The sequence below is a fragment of the Anguilla anguilla genome, chromosome 5 (genome assembly GCF_013347855.1).
Source record: "Anguilla anguilla isolate fAngAng1 chromosome 5, fAngAng1.pri, whole genome shotgun sequence".
NCBI lineage: Eukaryota > Metazoa > Chordata > Actinopteri > Anguilliformes > Anguillidae > Anguilla > Anguilla anguilla.
Genome location: NC_049205.1, coordinates 28,010,270 through 28,030,116, shown reverse-complemented (window position 1 = coordinate 28,030,116; position 19,847 = coordinate 28,010,270). Strand labels below are relative to the sequence as shown.

Sequence of the window (19,847 nt, the reverse complement as noted above, 5' to 3'; positions counted from 1 at the left end):
AGATGCGCATATAACGGATTGTCCAAGACAATATGACCACTCATTCGCAAAAGGGACATCTCTACGTGTAAAACCAATGGTAACATTGTATATTTATTCAATGTTTAGTCCCAGATATTGACTGTAGAATGACATGGTATAATTTTTTTTAAAAGTGTCTCGTTTATTTCGTTATTCAGTGAGCAGCGTTGTCACTGCTGTATTGGCATATTTTAGGGCTAATGTCGGGTTTATCTTGTTGCTACGAAATATTACATTACATTACATTACAGGCATTTGGCTGACACTCTTATCCAGAGCGACGTACAACAAAGTGTATAACCATAACCAGGAACAAGTGTGTTGAAAACCCTAGAGAGAAGTACCGTTCCAAGTGCAGGGAACAACCGCATAGTTCAACTTGGACCCTGTAGGTAAAGCTGATTAACACTAACACAAACAAGAACAGCAACAACGCAGTCTATGCAAAAATACAAGCAATAGTTAAGTCACCTACGAAACAACTACCTAGTTACAACCCTAAACTTACAGTCAATTTAGAGATTAAATTGAGAATACGATTTACAGCATAAATTGCGTCTTTTGTTTATATTCAATATTAGTAATTGCAGCGAGAAACTGCAGCTGTAGACACAAGATAGTCTGTTATGTTATGGTAGCAACGGAACGAAGCGGACTATATATGTATTACCGTCATTGTTTCATTATACCAGCGTGTTTTAGCGCGTTTGCACAGAAACTCAGAACCTATCAATAAAATGGTTTAGCTATTTCTCAGCATAATGACAGATTCAAAGACTAAACGAACTCACCCGATACTGTCTTCAAATGGATCCATGCTCAAGAAAAGTAATTATACATCCTCTCAGAAAGCTTTTACTAACAAACTTTTGGTATCCTAGCATGCACTCTGGGTGGCACTGTCTTCCATTCCTTCCCCGACGGTCAGACCCTCCCCTCACTGATAAAAACTAGACCCTACGGTGTCGGATTACTTGCGCCATGGATGTCGCTTGCCATAAAGAAGTTTACTAGATGTCGTAACCGTTTAGATTTGGAGCTCCAGCTCTTCCGCACCCCACCTAATAAAAAAGTCCAAATGGAAGGCAAACAATATGGCGGACATATGTAGTCCCAATAGCAAAGTTGTAGAGCACATTCACATGCATCGGTCGATGAAGTTTTGTGTTGATCTGACTTACAGTGTGGGAGTTATGACCTTTTAAACATGACCCTTTGTTATAGCGCCACCATCTGGCCAACATGGGTTATTTGTAGTGCCTGAGTAGTGGGGGGCCATAGGAACCCACCTGCCAAATTTGGTTGGTCTAGGACGTATGGTTGCTGAGCCTCAGACACTTTTAGCAGAGAAAAATAATAATAATAATAATAATAATAATCCTAACAGATACAATAGGGTTCCACCAGCTTCGCTGCTTGGACCCCTAATAATCCTAACAGATACAATAGGGTTCCACCAGCTTCGCTGCTTGGACCCCTAAATACGCTACAATTACAATGAAACTGGAGAGTCTTTGACTTGAAAGTTTCAGTGAGATTTGATGTACCCTATATTTAATACATTCAACACATATGAGGAATTATGGACTAGACAAGGAAATTATGAACTGGAATGGGACGATATCACCACATCCACTCTTGCCTTTTATGGTACACCTATCTGTCAGTCTCCATGCAACAATATTTAACACACTGCTTAGCAAATGTAGCTAATTGCTTCCTACGGGGCAGACATTTTGAAAATGGGGAAGCAGCGTAGGCGTACTGGGCTGAGTTGTCTGCCTCCTCGTGCACAAAACTTGTGCGTGAGCAATATTGGAGTGAGGGAAAAGACAGACGCTCTATACTTTGAAACCCCACTCCATGCTCCAGTCAAATTATGTCTGCTCCACTCCTCGGTATAGTCAGTCACCCAGAAAATGAAGACAGGAGAAACCACATCTAATATAGCATGCAATAAATTCCAATCTCACTTTTCTTATAGCCTTTGGCAGATGCATCAGGTACATGCATGGTAATTTTATGTACAGTGGGCTCCAGAATTATTGTCACCCTTGATAAATATGCACAAAAATGCTAAACTAAAAAATAATAGTTATTGACATAAGCTTTATTTTCCAACATGTGTACACTATTGTGCTTGATCAATGATTCATTGGAATCAACCAAAGTCTTACATTTTTTAAATAAAAAAAATATTTCCCCAGAAAGCAGATTCCACAATTACTGGCACCCCTGGTTTAATACTTTGTGCAAACACCCCTGGCAAAGATGACAGCCATGAGTCTTTTCCTATAATTTGTGATAAGGTTAGAGAACACATTTAGAGGGATTTCTGACCATTGCTCCATGTAGAACTTGTCAGAATCATTGATATCTTTGGGTTTGCGCTTATGGACCCCCCCCCCCCCTTCATTTCAGACCACAGGTTTTTGATGGAATTTAAGTCTGGAGACTGAGATGGCCATTGGAAAACATGGATGTTGATTTCACTTAAGCATTTCTGTTTAGATTTTGATGTATGCTTGGAGTCATTGTCCTGCTGGACAATCTACCTATGACCAAGTCCTAGTTTCTTAGCAGAGACAACCACATTTTCTGCCAAAATTTTGTGGTACTTTGTTGAATTCATTGTGCTATTTATCTTAAATAGTCCCCCGGGATCACTGCCAGCAAAACATCTCCAAAATATCAATGACCCACCTCCATATTTGACCGTAGGTATGAGGTGCTTCTCCTGTATGCATTCCTCTTTTGCCGCCAAACATGTTGACGGTGTGTATGGCCAAAACGTTCAATTTTGGTCTCATCTGACAATAGCACTCTCTTCCAGTCATACTTCCAATGAGCTTTGGCAAGCGCCAGATTCTTGGTTTTGTTTATTGTGCTCAGTAAGGGCTGTCTTCGTGCCACCCTTCCAAAGAGTTAGTTGGTATGGAGGTGCCATTTTATGTTTTTTTTTTTTTTACTTTTTGACCGCAAGAAACAAATCAAACTCTGCAATTATTAAACAGTGATCCTTGGGTTATTAATGGCCTCCCTCCCTATCTTCCTCACCGTCCGTGGGGACACCATGCACTTGCTTCCTCTTCCTGGCAAATTTGCAACCATTCCATATGTTTTACACCTTTTTATTATTGCCCTTACAGTGCTAAGTGGTATGTTTAACCGTTTGTCTTTTTTTGTACCCATTACCAGACTTGTGATGGTAAATTACCATTGGTCTCTTCTGAATTGACAGTTAATTGGCTTTTCCCATGCTGATGGATGACAAAGGGATTTTGTATGCTTGTTACCTCATTTTTATTCTCTAGTGAAACTGGAAGTGATGGAATGGCACAATATAGTTCCTTTAGACTGAGATGAACTAAATTAAGTAAATTATATTGCCAATTTCATTTTGTTTGATTTTACTTACAATTGTTAGAGGTGCCAATAATTACGGCACCTATGGTTTTCAGAAAAATTAGATTACTTAATAAAAAAAACATTGAAGCATGAGAGTAAATGTATTGAAATAAAAGTATATAGTTTTCCCACATGTTTGAACATAACATATAGATTATTATCTGCGTCATTTATTATATGCAGCCTTTTTTCTTCATTTTTATTAAGGGTGCCAATAATTCTAGAGCCCACTGTATTTGTGTAGTTGTTTGCTTTCTCCAAACATTTGTCTACCTGTACCTTTAAGTAAATTAAAGTGAGTGTGCATGTGCTTAAAGGTCCAGGCAACTGGATTCAAATTATGGTTACAATCCCCAGAAGTTAAAATTGATTGTCTTCTTAATATTTCTTTCACATTTTAACCCAATTATAACCATAAAATTGTAATCAACACTGTTAGATTATTGTGACTTATACAGCAGACAGGGTGGGCGTGTATCCTGCACTCATTAACATTCATATCTGTAAGATATGTCATATGTAAACCATTCCTCATTGCTATCTAGGTAAGAGCCGATTAAAGCAGTAACCTTACACTACCAGACAGAACGAATGAAAGCAACATAAACTAGGCTTTACCATTCTAGACTTAAACCTGAAGATCATTAAACGAGTAATAACGTTGTAACACTGAGCTACTGCACACTAACATTAGACTCTATGGCAGTCTCAAACTCCGGACATTACACTCGAACAAAGAAGGTCTTTGATTCAATGTTTAAGCTTAAGCTATTTAATTATCGCTAGCTAATTGTAGGCCTACTTACTGATCCACCGTGTTCTGCGACAAGCTCCAGGTGAAAATGGGCACTGCAAATACAAACTGCACAGGAATTTTCAATATTTCAGTGCCTGTATGCTCTAGAAATAAAACCCATTTCTTGTAGGTCTCTTCAGAAACAAGCGCATTGCTTTCTCCACAATGCTTAGGCATTTTCTACTTAGATTGACTTACCTGCACGAAAGTGCCAAGGATGTCATTTACATGTAGAAAAGATTTCACTGGACTGAAGGTTTTTGTTACGTAACTAACACCCAGTTTACCCCACCCACTAAAAACCTGCTGTTTAGCCAAGGGGGAAAGCAAGACAATTTCAGCACAGGCTTTTATATGTTTTTTTTTTTGTTTGCAAGAATCGTTTAAAAATATTTCTTGGCCATTTGTGAATGCAAAAAAGTATCAAAACAACACATCAGCACCTCTTCAAACTGCATCTAAAAATTCTGATTATGGTATTTTGATGGTTTTTCTTCTTCTTTGAGCTTGCTATGGAAACCAGGCATGGTAATCTGCATGTAGTCACAATTTGTATTTTGGTTCTTGGTTAGCATAGTTAGCTTCCATTACTGCTTTAGTGATGTTGCATCTTAGGTGGTGGTCTGCAAATGTTGTTAGCCAAGTCTGGCATGATTGAACATATTTCACGTGAATACACTGATGCCCTCATGCACTGTAATTCACTCAGGTTAACAGCGTCTGCTAAATAAACACAATGCATGGAATGCAAAGTAATTCACTCTACACGAGAGTGTATGTGTCTCTGAGCTCTCTTACCTTGGCCCTGTTCATGAATCCCCAGATTCCAGCAGCCACCTCACAGGCAAACAGGATCACCAAACAGGCAAAGAACTAGGACGGAGCAGAAAAAAACAATTTGGAGAGCAGAATTATTATTACCCCCTTGGTTATATTTCAATTTATGGTGTTTTGTGTAAATTCAACATTAGCAACATTTGTTTAAATCTAGCTACAAACCATTGCCATACCATGGTCAATGAACTTCTGAGGAGTTGTTATACGCTGTTATTACCGCAACCAAGCTGTTAGGCTTATGCGACAGTTAAAAGGGTATGCAAGGAATAAAACTATAGTACTGATAGCATTTGGTTAATGTGCATCTGCTTTACCAACTAGATTACAGTTGTCATTCTGCATTCAGTGCAATCAACCAGTCAATGAATGAATGAAGGAAGGAATAAATAAATAAATAAATAAATAAATAAAATGACAGTCTGTGTTATTTATTACCTCTGACTGAACACTGATGTAGGCCTGCCACTAACAACTATTTTTCTATCGATTAATCTATCGACTATTTTACCAATTAGTCGATTAATCTAAACGATTAATTTTCCTCCAAAAAAATCAAATCGACCATTTAATTTAAGTTCACAGGGTTTTCTCTACCATAGAAAGCCTTAGGCGCAGCGCCTAAGTGATTTTGTGGAGCGCCTTAAGCCGAATAAACGTAAAAAGGCGACGTATCAGAATGAATGTAAAAATAACGGTGATGCACTGACAAAAAAAACCAAAAAAAAACGGAGAGGTGGCTTTATGGTTTTAAACACTCCGCGCTATGATGGCATTATAAATAGAAGTGGGTGATTGACTAGCGTTTTAATGTTTTTATGCATGGTAGGTTAAATGCATTTACAGAATACAGTGGGTTTTTTTTCCCCAAAGATGTTATTTCTCGATATAATTGTGCCGCTGTGTTAACACATTACTGCGGTTGCGGGTCAGGCACTCTTCATGGTAAAAATTGTTTTTTAGGATAGCGCTTCCGAATTGCTTGTGTTCGAAAGTGCTGCGACGGAAACAGCGACAGACAGGAAAAATTTTATGACGTTACATAAAGATACCTCGATTGAACTAACATTAGTATCTAATGTGGCTTGGTAGCTAAACAAAGTTAGGCTGTGTTTTCTGATGAAAACCGCTGGTCAAAGCATTTTTTCATATATTAAAAAAAAAAACGCTATTCCAAAATATAGTTGAGAGCGCCTAAGCCCTCTGAAAACCTAGGGAAAACCCGGTTATGTGATTATATTATTTGGCAAATCATTCTGATAGCATAAATATTTGTAACTGAGATCACTGCTGCACAAACATTTTTTAAAACTATGGGTTGCTTTTTCATTCCGTTCATTCACTGAGTCCCCTGTACAATTTAGCGCGAAAAATGCTGTGAAGATTTAATTCTTATCTGGAGACACGGCCAAAGAAAAAAAAAAAAAAGAAATCTATGTAGCTATAGGGGCTTTAACGTGTTGCAAATAAAATATGGCAATATTTTAAATTACGGATGACATTTAGTGCGATTAGTCTGGTTGTGCAAGGGCTAAGTATGCATAAAAAAAGGCAGCAAGTGAGGGTCCCAAGAGAAGCAACAGGATGGCCAGGTTACAGTCTGCTAAGAAGTACCTAAAAGAGGCTGCAGAGTTCTGTAAATAGGTCTTATGGACAGATGAGACCAAGATTCACTTGCATCAGAGTGATGGCAAGAGCGAAGTGTGGAGGCCAAAAGGAACTGCCCAAGATCTAATCCCTCCCCTCAATCTGTGAAACATGGTGGTGGGGGTGTTATGGCTTGGGGATGTACATCTACTGCAGGTACTGGCTCAATTGTCTTGTCTTGATGATGATGCCATTGCTGATAGCAGCAGCAGAATTAATTCTGAAGTGGACAGAAGCATCTTATCTGCTCAAGGTCAAGCAAATATCACCAAACTCACTGGATGGTGCTTCATCCTACAGCAAGACAATGATTCTAAACATACTGCTAAACCAACAAAGGAGTTTTTCAAAATCAAAAACTGGAAAATTATTGACCGGCCAAGTCATTCACCAGATCTGAATACAATTGAACATGCGTTTAATATGCAGCAGAGAACTTAAGGTAAATAGCTGCTGAAACAAGCAGCTCATGAAGATGGCTGCAGTACAGGCCTGGCAGAGCATCATTGGAGACGATCCTCAGCACCTGGTGATGTCTATGGGCTATAACTATGTCTATGGGCTTTAATGGAACTGGTTGTCTTGTAATCATACTTCAACCTAAATTATCTCTTGTAATCATGCCTCACTTCTAGTTTCACTGGCCAAAACTTTACTGACTTAGGCCTTGCTTACTGTACAAACTAGACTAGGTGTCCATGGCTAGGAATAACTGATACTTAAAAAAAAAAATTAATGCGAATGGCCAAAACAGACTTTTGGCAATATCTCCAGAAATAATTATTGAAATCTCCCGCTGTTGGAGACAAAGTGAGGGTAATTCCGCATGCGTAACCTGAAATACATTGTTCAAGCTTGATGCATCCACCTAAAAAGTTTGTGATACATTTTGTCTCACATTACATTTGGTCCCACTCTCCCCTATATGAGTGTTAACTATGCCTGAAAATAGCCTTTACCAAGCGTATAGGCCACAGAAATAAACTTTAAAAATTCTCAAGTGTAGATTTTGTTACTTGTTTTTGGAAGATTTCACACCGTTAGAGAATACTGTATTGACTTTAATTTTGCACATCTCCCAACTAAATTTTGAATCATATAGAGGTATAGCTGCAATTGTGCATAACCAATGAATTCTCTCTGCTTTCATGAGTGGCTCAAATGAAGTTGACTCACTGTTCCAAGAAGGCACTGTGACTCCTGTATAGCGCCATAGCAGCCCAGGAACCCCACAAACATCATTACAGCACCCACAGCGATCAATATGTAGACACCTGTGAGGAGAGAGGAAGGGGTAGGTGAAATAAATGCATACATGACATTACATTTGCAAAAAAAACCTGCATATGCACATCATAGGACATTTTTGTTTACTGTTACAATTATTCCACACAACCATACCAACTAGGTATGAATTTATCATCGCACTGCGTGTACCTTTAATTGTATACGACCCAAACAAGTTATGAAATGAAATGGCGAATGACTACTGACATGTCAAAGCTGTTTGAAGTACAATTCCGTAGTGTTCGGCTAAATATTTTCTCAATTAAAGCCGCAAGCGGCATTGGGAGGGATCCAAGCATTGGCACCATCGCGCCCCCTATGGAGCGATTTTAAAATGGCTTTTTCCTCATGATCATATGCCTTCACCCAACATATCTACTGAATATCATGATGATTGTATAAAATATTGACGACTTATGGCCAATGTTGTGCTAAGAGACGCTGTCGGAAGACTTAGTTGCGTCGCCATGGATGTGTCCTGGCCGCTTCCCGTAAAGGCCTTTACTATGTCGTAACACTTAGATGGGATGTGGTAACACTTAGATGGGATGTTGTAACACATATATGGCCCGGTGTGTATGTACAGCTGCAGCACTTCCATGCCGCAACTAAAAAGGTGTCACACTAGTGTTGTCACGATACCAGAATTTTGACTTTGATACCGATACCAGGTTTAGTATCACGATAATTGATACTGAAACGATACTGATTCAATACTCGGTACCTAACGATACTGAAATTACCTTAATAGATCAGAAACATAATGTCCACAAGGGTTGATCTCATTTTCGAATTCACGGTTTATTAAAAACTTGGTTTATTAACAACCTTTAAGTTGAAGCCTGTTCAACATATCAATAAGCATAGGACTAATTGTCAATCAAGCCAAATTGCACTAAAAAGGGCGACAACGCCGTAAGCAACAGGTGTGGTATTACGCACAGCCATTTTTTAAGATAGCCGACCCAGGCGTCACTAATGCGCGTATATTTCACAAACGGATTGTCCAAGACAATATATGACCACTCATTCGCAAAAGGGATTTTTATTTAGACATTGGCAGACTACAGCATTTGCGTCTTTTGTTTATATTCAATAGTAATTGCAGCGAGAAACCGCAGCTGTAGACACAAGACAGTTTGTTATATTATGGTAGCAACGGAATGAAGCGGACTACATAGATAGGCTATATTTACCGTCATTGTTTTATTATACCAGCGTGTTTTCGCGCGTTTCCAGAGAAACTCAATTACTATCAATAAAAATGGTTTAGCTATTTCTCAGCATAATGACGGATGGGGATGGGACGAAAATAATTTTCAACCGTCCACCACATTTTAGCAACGTTCCAACACTCTCGTCATCACTGTTCCACGGGTCACAAAAACTATTACACTAACGCTTACATTGCAGTGTGAAATATCCACATTATATAATACCACTAACCTATTTAAAGACACTCAATTTAAAAAATAACGTGTGTAACCGAAATATTTTGAGCAGTAATACTTACATAGCAAGATGACATTTTATCTGTGTTTAGTAGTATAGAGACAGAAAATCAATGACAAAGTCCTATCCGCTTCTGTTCTGCGTCAGAAAACGATGTCAAATAGGTCTATCAGCAAAGAAATGGCTTAGCTATGCCCCGAGATCCTCAATAATAATAGTACTCTCCAAGAAATTATGAAAATCGTTGACAACGTTTCGTTAGGTGCATCGTCTTTAATGCTACGCCACAGTGAATGCGCAAGTGAATGCGATAAGAAAATATGCCGTTACGCTGAACAATAAAACGCTATTCCAAATGCAAAATCAGACATGTTATACATTGTTAGAAAGCTTATACTCTCACCTACGGAATAAATGAATTGTCAATCAAGCCAAAGTGCACTAAAAAGGGCGACAACGCCGTAAGCAACAGGTGTGGTATTACGCACAGCTATTATTGAAGATAGCCGACCCAGGCGTCACAGATGCGCATATAACGGATTGTCCAAGACAATATGACCACTCATTCGCAAAAGGGACATCTCTACGCGTAAAACCAAGATAAGTAAGATTGTATATTTATTCAATGTTTAGTCCCAGATATTGAATGTAGATTGGCATGGCATAATTTTAAAACACTTTGTCTCGTTTATTTCGTTATTCAGTGAGCAGCGTTTTCACTGCTGTATTGGCATATTTTAGGGCTAATGTCTGGTTTATCTTGTTGTTACGGAATATTACATTACATTACAGGCATTTGGCAGACGCTCTTATCCAGAGCGACGTACAACGAAGTGTATAATCATAACCAGGAACAAGTGTGTCGAAAACCCTAGAGGGCAGTAGCCTACCGTTCCAAGTGCAGGGAAGAACCGCATAGTTCAACTTGGACCCTGTAGGTTAAACTGATTAACACTAACACAAACAAGAACAGCAACAACGCAGTCTATGCAAAAATACAAGCAATAGTTAAGTCACCTACGAAACAACTACCTAGTTACAAACCTAAGATTACAGTCAATTTAGAGATTAAATTGAGAATACGATTTCTCTCAGCATAATGACGGATTCAAAGACTAAACGAACTCACCCGATATTGTCTTCAAATGGATCCATGCCAAAGAAAAGTAATGATTCATCCTCTCAAAAAGCTTTTACTAACAAACTTTTAGTAACAAAAAACTAAATATCAACTCGCCACCCCTGCTACCTGCGCTCGGAGTACCGTATTATTTATTTAGACATTGGCAGACTACAGCATAAATTGCGTCTTTTGTTTATATTCAATATTAGAAATTGCAGCGAGAAACTGCAGCTGTAGACACAAGATAGTTTGTTATGTTATGGTAGCAACGGAACAAAGCGGACTATACATGTATTGCCATCATTGTTTTATTATACCAGCGTGTTTTCGCGCGTTTGCACAGAAACTCAAAACCTACCGATAAAATGGTATCACCCGATACTGTCTTCAAATGGATCCATGCCAAAGAAAACTAATTATTCATCCTCTCAAAAAGCTTTTACTAACAAACCTTTAATAGCCTAGCATGCACTCTGGCTGGCACTGTCCTCCATTGCTTCCCCGACGTTCAGACCCTCGCCTCACTGATAAAAACTAGACCCTACGGTGTATACCTAAATGTATAATCATTAACTCTCGTACTGTATGTTTTTCTGTACTCTACAGTATGTAATGTTCTCTTGCATGTGGATGGGTCGATATTAAAACAATATTCCACCGTCCACCGAAACCTTTTGTCGCTGCTCCAGTTTCACATCAAATCCGGTGCATGAGACATAAACACTGAGCTACCGCTTACGCATCAGTGTAAAACATCCTCATTATAAAATAGCACTAACCTATTTAAAGACACTCAATTTTTAAAAAAATGTATATAACCGAAATGACGCTACAGTGTAAAATATCCTCATTATAAAATAGCACCAACCTATTTAAAGACATTCAGTTAAAAAAATAACGTATATATCCTAAATATTATGAGCAGTAATACATACATATGGATAGTAAAATCTTATCTGTGTTCAGTAGTCATTGTCCTCCTCAAGAGAATCATGCTGTCGTTCTCCGCTTCTGATTCAGACTTACTGCAGAAAACTATGTCAGCTAGTTCTATCAGCAAACATATGGTTTAGCTGTGCTCAGAAGTCCTCAATAATGATGATATTTTCCAAAATATGATGGAACTCAATGATTATGTTTCACTGAGTGCAGTGACTTTTACTGCAATCACAGAGTGAATGCGTTAGGCGGCAATGAGACAAAACTTTCGGTTACACTGAACTATTAAACGCTATTCCAAAAGTAAAATTAGACATGTTATACATCATTAGAAAGCTTACTCTGTCGCCTATTGGATGAAATAATCGTCAATAAAGCCAGAAAGTACTAAAAAGGGCAACAATGCTGTAAACAGCATGCGTTGTATTATACACAGCTACTATGGAAGGTACCCAGGCATCACAAATGAGTGTGTATTTCAAAAAAGACAATGTATGATCTCAGTCTTTTCTACATGTAAAACCAATGGTAAGGTTCTATATTTATTCCATATTTAGTCACAGATGACACTGACAGTAGAATTACATGGTATCATTTTTTGAAAATTTCTCGTTTATTTCGTTATTCAGTGAGTAGCATTTTCACAGCTGTATTGGCATATGTTAGGGCTATTGTTGGGTTTATCTTGTTGCTATGACGGAATACAAATTTTTAGCGGTGAAAGAATATTTTATGAATGCCCAGATAGACACTATTGTCCAGAGTGTCATGGGCGGGGGGTGTAGTTGCAGATGAGACTGCAGGGAGGGGGTGCTTGGTAAATGGATGACCAGCGCGACAATGGTGGCACTTAGAAACTCTGTCTTCGGCATAGTTGTCCTGAATCGTCTACTAATTAAGCTAGAACACAGAGTTTGTGTTTTCAACTCATAGTTTTGTTTCAGGAGCACTGAAAGCATGAGTTGACCAATCTCAGGATGCCGGCGTCATGGTCACTAGGGGATTGCACCAATGAGTTAACACCTGCTTTTCGCAGACTTAAAAAACTGATGCTGTTACCTTTGCTGCAAGGGTCAACAGCCATGATAAATTATCTGTAGCATGTAATATGCATAAATTTACATTCTCTCCTCCCATATTTTTGTGGTCTAACTTCAGAACGCCCTAAAATACATTAACTCAAACACGCACATTTTAGGAATGCTGCTTTTCTCATGTTTTACTAGCTCAAACCTCTGATGCGCCACCTTAATAAATGTGGAAAAAGGCTTTCTGTTAGTGTCTATAAAAGCACCACAAATCCAAAGTAAATACTGTATGGCCCTAAATGAGTGAATCTTTCTTTTTATTTCAATTCATTAACAAAACTACATCATATTTTCTATATAATAGACTATGTTCTGGCTATGATCATGATATTTAACCACAAACAAAAAAGCCTAAAGCCCACTGGTGGCCGACATGCTGAGATTGCTCAAGTCTGACATTCATTGTTCCTGCAACCAAACTATGAGTGGAAACAACAATCTCAATACAGAGCTTCTAAGTGCCACCATTGTCAAGTAGATCGTCCATTTAACAAGCATCCCCTCCCAATCTCAGTCTCATGCAAATGTACCCACAAGCATGACACACTGAACCATAGTGTCCACCTGGGAGCACTGTGAGACAAATGAACACGCAAATAAAAAGTGGGGGTATGTATGTACAACGGCCGCATGCATTTTACACTGGTGTAACTCCTATCAATTCGTTCTGATTTTATAGATAACTCCTATTGTGAAGAGGACAGTACAAGAGCACAGCATGCAATGCTGAAACAGGTCGAAAAGAACCCCCAGGTAGCAACAAAGAACCTGAAGAAATCTCTTGAACTTGTTAAACTTTCTGTTCATGTGTCCACTATAAGAAAAACACTAAACAAGAATGGTGTTCATGGGAGGACACCACACCGGAAACCACTGCTCTCCAAAAACATTGCTACATGTCTCAAGTTTGCAAAAGACCACCTTGATGTTCCACAGTGCTTCTGGGACAAGGTTCTATGGATGGATGAGACTAAATTTGTACTTTTTTGCAGAAATGCACAAGCATGGTGGAGGGAGCATCATGGTTTGGGGCTGCTTTGCTGCCTCAGGGCATGAACAGCTTGCAGGCTTTGGTGAACAAAGATTTCAAAATTGTATTAAGAAATTTTACAGGAGAATGTCATGGTAGTGGTCTGCCACCTGAAGCTTAGTAGAAGATGGGTGACGCCAAGAAAATGACCCAAAACACGAGTTAATCAACAACAGAATGGTTGAAATGGAAGGAAATTAATGTTTTGGAATGGCTAAGTCAGAGTCCAGAGCTTAACACAATTGCGATGTTGTGGCATGACCTGAAGAGGACTGTACATGCAAGAAATCCCAGAAATATCAATGAACTGAAGCAGTCTTGTAAGAAGGAACGGTCTAAAATTCCTCCTAACCTTTGTGCAAGTCTGATCAGCAGCCATAGGTCATTTGGTGGAGGTTATTACTGCTAAATAGGTCCTACCAGTTACTAGATACAAGGGTTCACATACTTTTTCCATAGATGAAGATCAGATTTAAAGAGTAATTAATGTAAAAATCCAGGTAAATCCAAAGGGTTCACATTATTTGGCAACTGTATATGTGATCTCAGTATTTCATTTCTAACTGGAGGAGAACAACTTCATTTTGGCAAAATAATTACATTTGAGGCTCTTTATTTCAACCTAAATTATGAATATAATCTAATCTAGCCTACAAGTTAAATGTGTAGAATTTCACTTTGTCTGTAATAGTTTACAGTTCTGTTATATGTTGCATAGGCAACTTTGCTAGTTGGCTACATTAGTTGAAGAATATGGCATTCTTTAACCAGAGCTGGGCCAATGGGAAATAAAAAAGGGAGGCTAAGAAATAAAAAAAGACAGTCAAAGACATAGGCCAAACCTTAAGCTTACCAAAAGCATCTGTTTGGTACATTATTAAGCTCTCTTGTAGGCCAAGGAAGACCTCTACAGTTGATGACCAAAGAATTCTCACCATAATAAGTAAACCCTGAACACCTGGCTGACAGATCAGAAGCACTCTTCAGAAGGCAGGCATGGATGTGTCAGTGACTACTGTCCACAGAAGACTTCACACACTCAACTACACTGAGAGGCTACACTGCAAGTTGCAAACCACTAATTGGCCACAAAAGAGGATGGCCAGGTTAGTTTGCTAAGAAGTCCCTAAAAGAGTCTGCAGTGTCTAGGAAAAGGTGCGGACAGATAAAACCAAGATTCTCTTGTATCACAGTGATGACAAGAGGAAAGTGTGGAGGCCAAAAGGAACTGCCCATGATCCAAATCCCCCCCCCCCCCCACTTATCTGTGAAACATGGTGGTGTTATGGTTTTGGCATGTATGGCTGCCAAAGGTACTGGAACATATGTCTTTGCTGATGATGTCACTGTTGATAGCAGCAGCAGAATGATTTCTGAAGTTTACAGATGCATCTCGTCTGCGTCAGTTCAACAAAATGCTTTCCCAGTCATTGGGCGGCGCTTCATCCTACAACAAGACAATGATTTGAGAAAGACTGAAAATCTGCACTTTGACCACATGTGAATTGCTTGATTACAAATGTAAGAAACTGCTCAGATGCACTAAATCGTGCATTGTGGTCACCAATATTAAGAAACCAAAACTTGCCAAATCGAGGTCACCAACTGCAAGAAACCCCTCTGTAAACCAAACAGCAGAAGTATCTGAATGGCGAACAAACGCATGTAGTCTTACCCAGTGCTACTGACACAAGATTAATTTAATGTTATCTTAATTATCTGACTCCAGAAATACTGTTCTAACCTTTCCTCTGTGCTAACAATTACGCATAGAAGGAGGAGGCTGTCCGCCAGCAGTGTGGCTCTATACGGATCGTTACCTATCGTAGCTAGTAGATGTGGACGTGTCTCCTGCTATCTTACTAGCATATAGGCGAATTTCTATGGGGTGCAGATATCCTCAGTTCTATGTGTATGTTACATGTAGGACCTTAAACTGCTAGGTGTGTAGTGTTAAGAGTCAATGAGGAATGCCAGGTTAAAACAAATGCAGTTTATTGTTCAGTAATAATGACAATATACAGTATAATGGTGCAAAATGTCAGTGGTGAGATAGCTATACGCGTAAATGGCTTATATGCGCGGGAGACCGTGTTGACGAGTCTCCCCAAACCATTGCACTTCTCTCCTTATATACAAGAAAAACCCCCAAGTCATCAAATAAAGACACAATCATGACAAAAACAGCACAACAATGAATCCTGCTTCTACTACCCCTGTAAGCATATCACACTGGGTTAACCTTTGTAGTTGAGACACCAACTTGTTCGCCATGACGTTGGCTTTGCAACAATACAGAACATGATTACACTGTATTATGGAGAACCTAAGTTTTACATAATGCTGATCCAATTGGATGCAACTGAGCACTGTCTCTTTGTCACACTTGCTGACTCCCTGTCAGCATAGCAAACAGTCAAGTTTTCTTTTGGAGTCTGATAAGAGACAGACTTCTGTGAACTGCCCTTCACAAATCTAAAATTGCAAACTTTCTATTATGGATAGAAAATAGAATAAACTTTCTATTCATGACATAAGGCCATCTGATTAAGTTTTAAGGATGTCTCACTTTTCTCTGAAAAAAAAAAAACTTGATTCATTATTTTTTAAAAGAAACATGGCACACTTAGCATAGTAACAGACTGTCAACTATACCTTGATTTCTTGACAAACGTGAGAAATCACACGCAACTGCACCCCTACCTTCCCGTATTTAGCAGTTTCCCCATTTAGATTAGTTTGTGTATGTTCTGTTTGTACGTTTGTTTAATAGCTAAATCATTGTATTAAACCCGTGTCTGTTTCGATGTTGCTGGAACATGAGAATCTGAGTAAAAATAGCCTATCCAGAACTATATCCTTCAGGTTATCGTAAATCTTTGATTTAATTATTGGATCCTTAATATTTGTAATTTTGATTAATTGAAGTTCCAAATTTATGGTCAAATAGTCTAGATAACTGTAATTTTATGAGACTGATCTTTAATTGTGCAGTTATACCGCTTCGCCTGCATAAGTGGTGCCCCGTGTAAGGCTATATTGTCCTTTCCCCGACAATCTCATTCCCCTCCCTTTAGTTGATAATTTCTCAAACCTCCTACCAAAACATTCCTCTCATTGGCCGACAACTCTAGTGCCATTTCCACCTCTTCAACTGCAGAATCATGGTGACAACCATAGATGCATCCATATGCTTACTTATTCAGAGTAACTGTTATGGTGGTGACAACACAAAAAGTCACTCTGAAAGTGTATTGGCCCCTTTTTATGATATCAGATTCAACAGAAACTTGCTTCTCCTCCTCTCTCTACTCCACCATCATCCACCACCCAACTCCCAACTTCTAAGTCAGCATGCGTTGCACTAGGAATTAATGGCAGGCCCACCACGGACACCTGTTGTAGCAGCCAATATGAGCAAATTTTAAACTTGTACAGGGCTTACAATAAGCAAGCTAACTAGTTACATTTAAGAAGTTGTGTTGCAAGTCTTTATGAGTGTCACGGTTATGCCTTTTCTGGTTGCCAGAGGGTGACAATTCATCATTGTATTTTGTGTTGCCCGCTTCCCTTACTGGTCGCCAGAGGGTGACATCATCGTATCTTGTGTCCGTTTGTCTTATTGCTTTCTCCTGTGTTTAATCTGTCACTGTGCTCACCTGTGTCTTGTTACCCTGTGTATTTAAGTCTTGCTTCTCTGTCACTCAGTACTGAATCCTACTGTTTCTGTTCCCCGTATCTGCTACCCATGTTTCTTAGTTTCTGGTGTTTTTCCAAGTTTTCTAGTGTTCCAAGTTCTCTGCGTGTTTCGAGTGTTTTGAGTTCCGTTACGTGTTTACTGTTTTTTTATTTTTTAGTTTTTGGGAATTACCCCTTGTGGCCTTTTGTTTGTTTTCTGTTTGTGTTTTTGAAAGTAAAGTCTTTGTTGGAAATTTACCTTTTGGTGTCTGTGTTTTTACTCTGCTCTTGGGTCCTAACTCAACCAGACCCTGACAATGATCATAATGTTGATCATAAGTTACTGCTTTTTTCATCAGCCCCTCTCCAGATCTAATGGGGTAGTACAAATATAAGATGATGTGGTTTCACTTTGGTTCAAGGTTTGAAGGCTTCCTTCATTTATTATAGATATGCCATTACAGCAATCTTCCCAACCAAGCGGGTGTCTTGGTGCTGCACAACACAATCCTGAATCCTGTATACCTGCTGTGATTGGGGTGTTTGTGAAAGGATGTCTTAAAATCTGATTAGCTGGACTAGACTTAGTGGGGAAAAACGTACCTGTGGATTTATTTGCAAATCAGGCCTCAAGGATCGTCTCAAAAATCCACAAATGAATGCAAGCAACAGCAAATGTACTAATGTGAACCAGCAGCATTTATTTGTGGATTGTTACATTTGTAGATTGACTATGTTCATTTGTGGATCCGCTGCATTTGTTTGTGAATCACCTGCATTTATTTGTTCATCAGTTACATTTAAGTATTTATTCATTTTTGAGACAATAATACCCCCATAGGCATTCTGTATGAGAAGCAAGTCTGTGGATTCATGGAACCGTTCAAATATGAATTGATGTTGCTCTACATCTGCCTTCTATAACATTTTCCCCCTTTCTGTTTGTGTCTGGGTTAGTTCTTCAGGTAGCAGTTTGAGGAATTGGCCTTAAACACATGCTTGAGCACCTCAAGTACATTTTTCCCACCCTATCAAGATGATCCATTGTCACTGGTATAGCAGTTGGTATAGACCCTGCCAAAAATATTTACATTCCATCAACTAAAAGGACAAAAATTCAAGCGAATAATGAACAACGGACATTTTCACTGCAGATGATAATGCAAACACACAAAGCACAATACAAGTTATGGCTCCTGATGAGGTTGTTGTAAATAAGTCCTCTCCTGATTAATATGCAAAGTATGTGAACATTCAGGCTCACATTGAATGAAGACTTACATAGGCTATAGACATTCCAAGCCATTACTATGAAAGATGTAAAAACAATATATTTCAGAATACATTTTTTCAAAAATTTCAAAAATCTGCTGGCGAGAATGGTAAACAGCCCCATCCCTATTTAGGAGTGATTGAGTTCACAGCAGATACAGAAAATGAAAACAATAGTCATCTGAAAGCTGATCAAGTCCATATGATTAAATATTCATTCAATATCTGTTTCTGACATCATTTGGCCTTAAAGGGATATTTCACTTTGGTATAAAACAAGCCTACCCCCATTTTATTTTCGTAGCGTGAATACTAGCAACATAAGATGTCCCTGTTGACCGTTAACGGCAGCACCATTCCTCTCAGTTTTCCGGTTCCCATTCACTCCCATTCATTTTCTGCGACCTCGCCGAAATGAATCATTTTAAAACACAGACTAACTATGGAGGATAATTGGTTGATAAAAAAGGGTACTAACGTCATAAAGTCCAAGGTTTTTCAAGCTGGTAAGCTGTTTTCAGGTTTAAGTCAGCTATAAACAGAGAAACTGTTTTCAGATTGGCTACTGCGTAGAAACACAACAAGCCATAGTTAAATGTTGTGTGGCTACTGCGTAGAAACACAACAAGCCATAGTAAAAAATTTTTTAATGCACACGGCCATGTGAATATGTTACTGTGCTCAAGGATGCATCGCTTAATTAAAATAATACAACCTTTCTCAGATATTCGTTTTCTTTATTAAGGCAATAAAGCACCAAACATACACCAGATATTCAAAAAAAACTTGGACCTTATGATGTTAGTACTCTCTTTCATCTACCTATTATCCTGCTAAGTTAGTTTGTGTTTTAAAACTATTAATTTCAGCGAGGTTACAAAAATGAATTGGAGTGAATGGAAACAGAAACCCAAGAGTAACATAAAGCAGGGACATTTGAAGTTGCTAGTATTGATGTTACTATGCAAATACAATGGGGCTAACATGGATTTCTGACATGAACATTTGAAGGTCATTGCCATATATTTCCACATTTCTCAATCTGCTTACATAATATAGGCTACTTTTAATGTTGTTGGGGCTTAAGGGGGGGAGTAACTCTTATGCTTATATTCTCCTCGCAGCTGTGTAGTTTACAGACCTCTCTGCAATGGGTGCAAATTAACTGCTTGATTTCTGTGTTCAGTGTCTAGTTCTGCATTCAGTGCTGTGTAGTCTGACTATCAGTCTCTCACCCTCCCTTATGGAATTCCCCTCTTTTATCACTGCCTT

The 19,847-nt window shown here is 38.8% G+C and overlaps 1 protein-coding gene across 1 annotated transcript in view; it reads right to left on the bottom strand.

Moving 5' to 3' along the window:
- Positions 1 to 19,847, bottom strand: part of LOC118227127 (CD81 antigen-like) — an 85,050-nt gene that overhangs the window by 11,035 nt on the left and 54,168 nt on the right. The window contains exons 3-4 of the mRNA XM_035417278.1: positions 7,883 to 7,980; positions 5,024 to 5,098 (exon numbers count right to left, since the gene is read on the bottom strand). Of these exons, the coding sequence (XP_035273169.1) occupies positions 5,024 to 5,098; positions 7,883 to 7,980 (173 nt within the window). The remainder of the gene's footprint in view (positions 1 to 5,023; positions 5,099 to 7,882; positions 7,981 to 19,847) is intronic.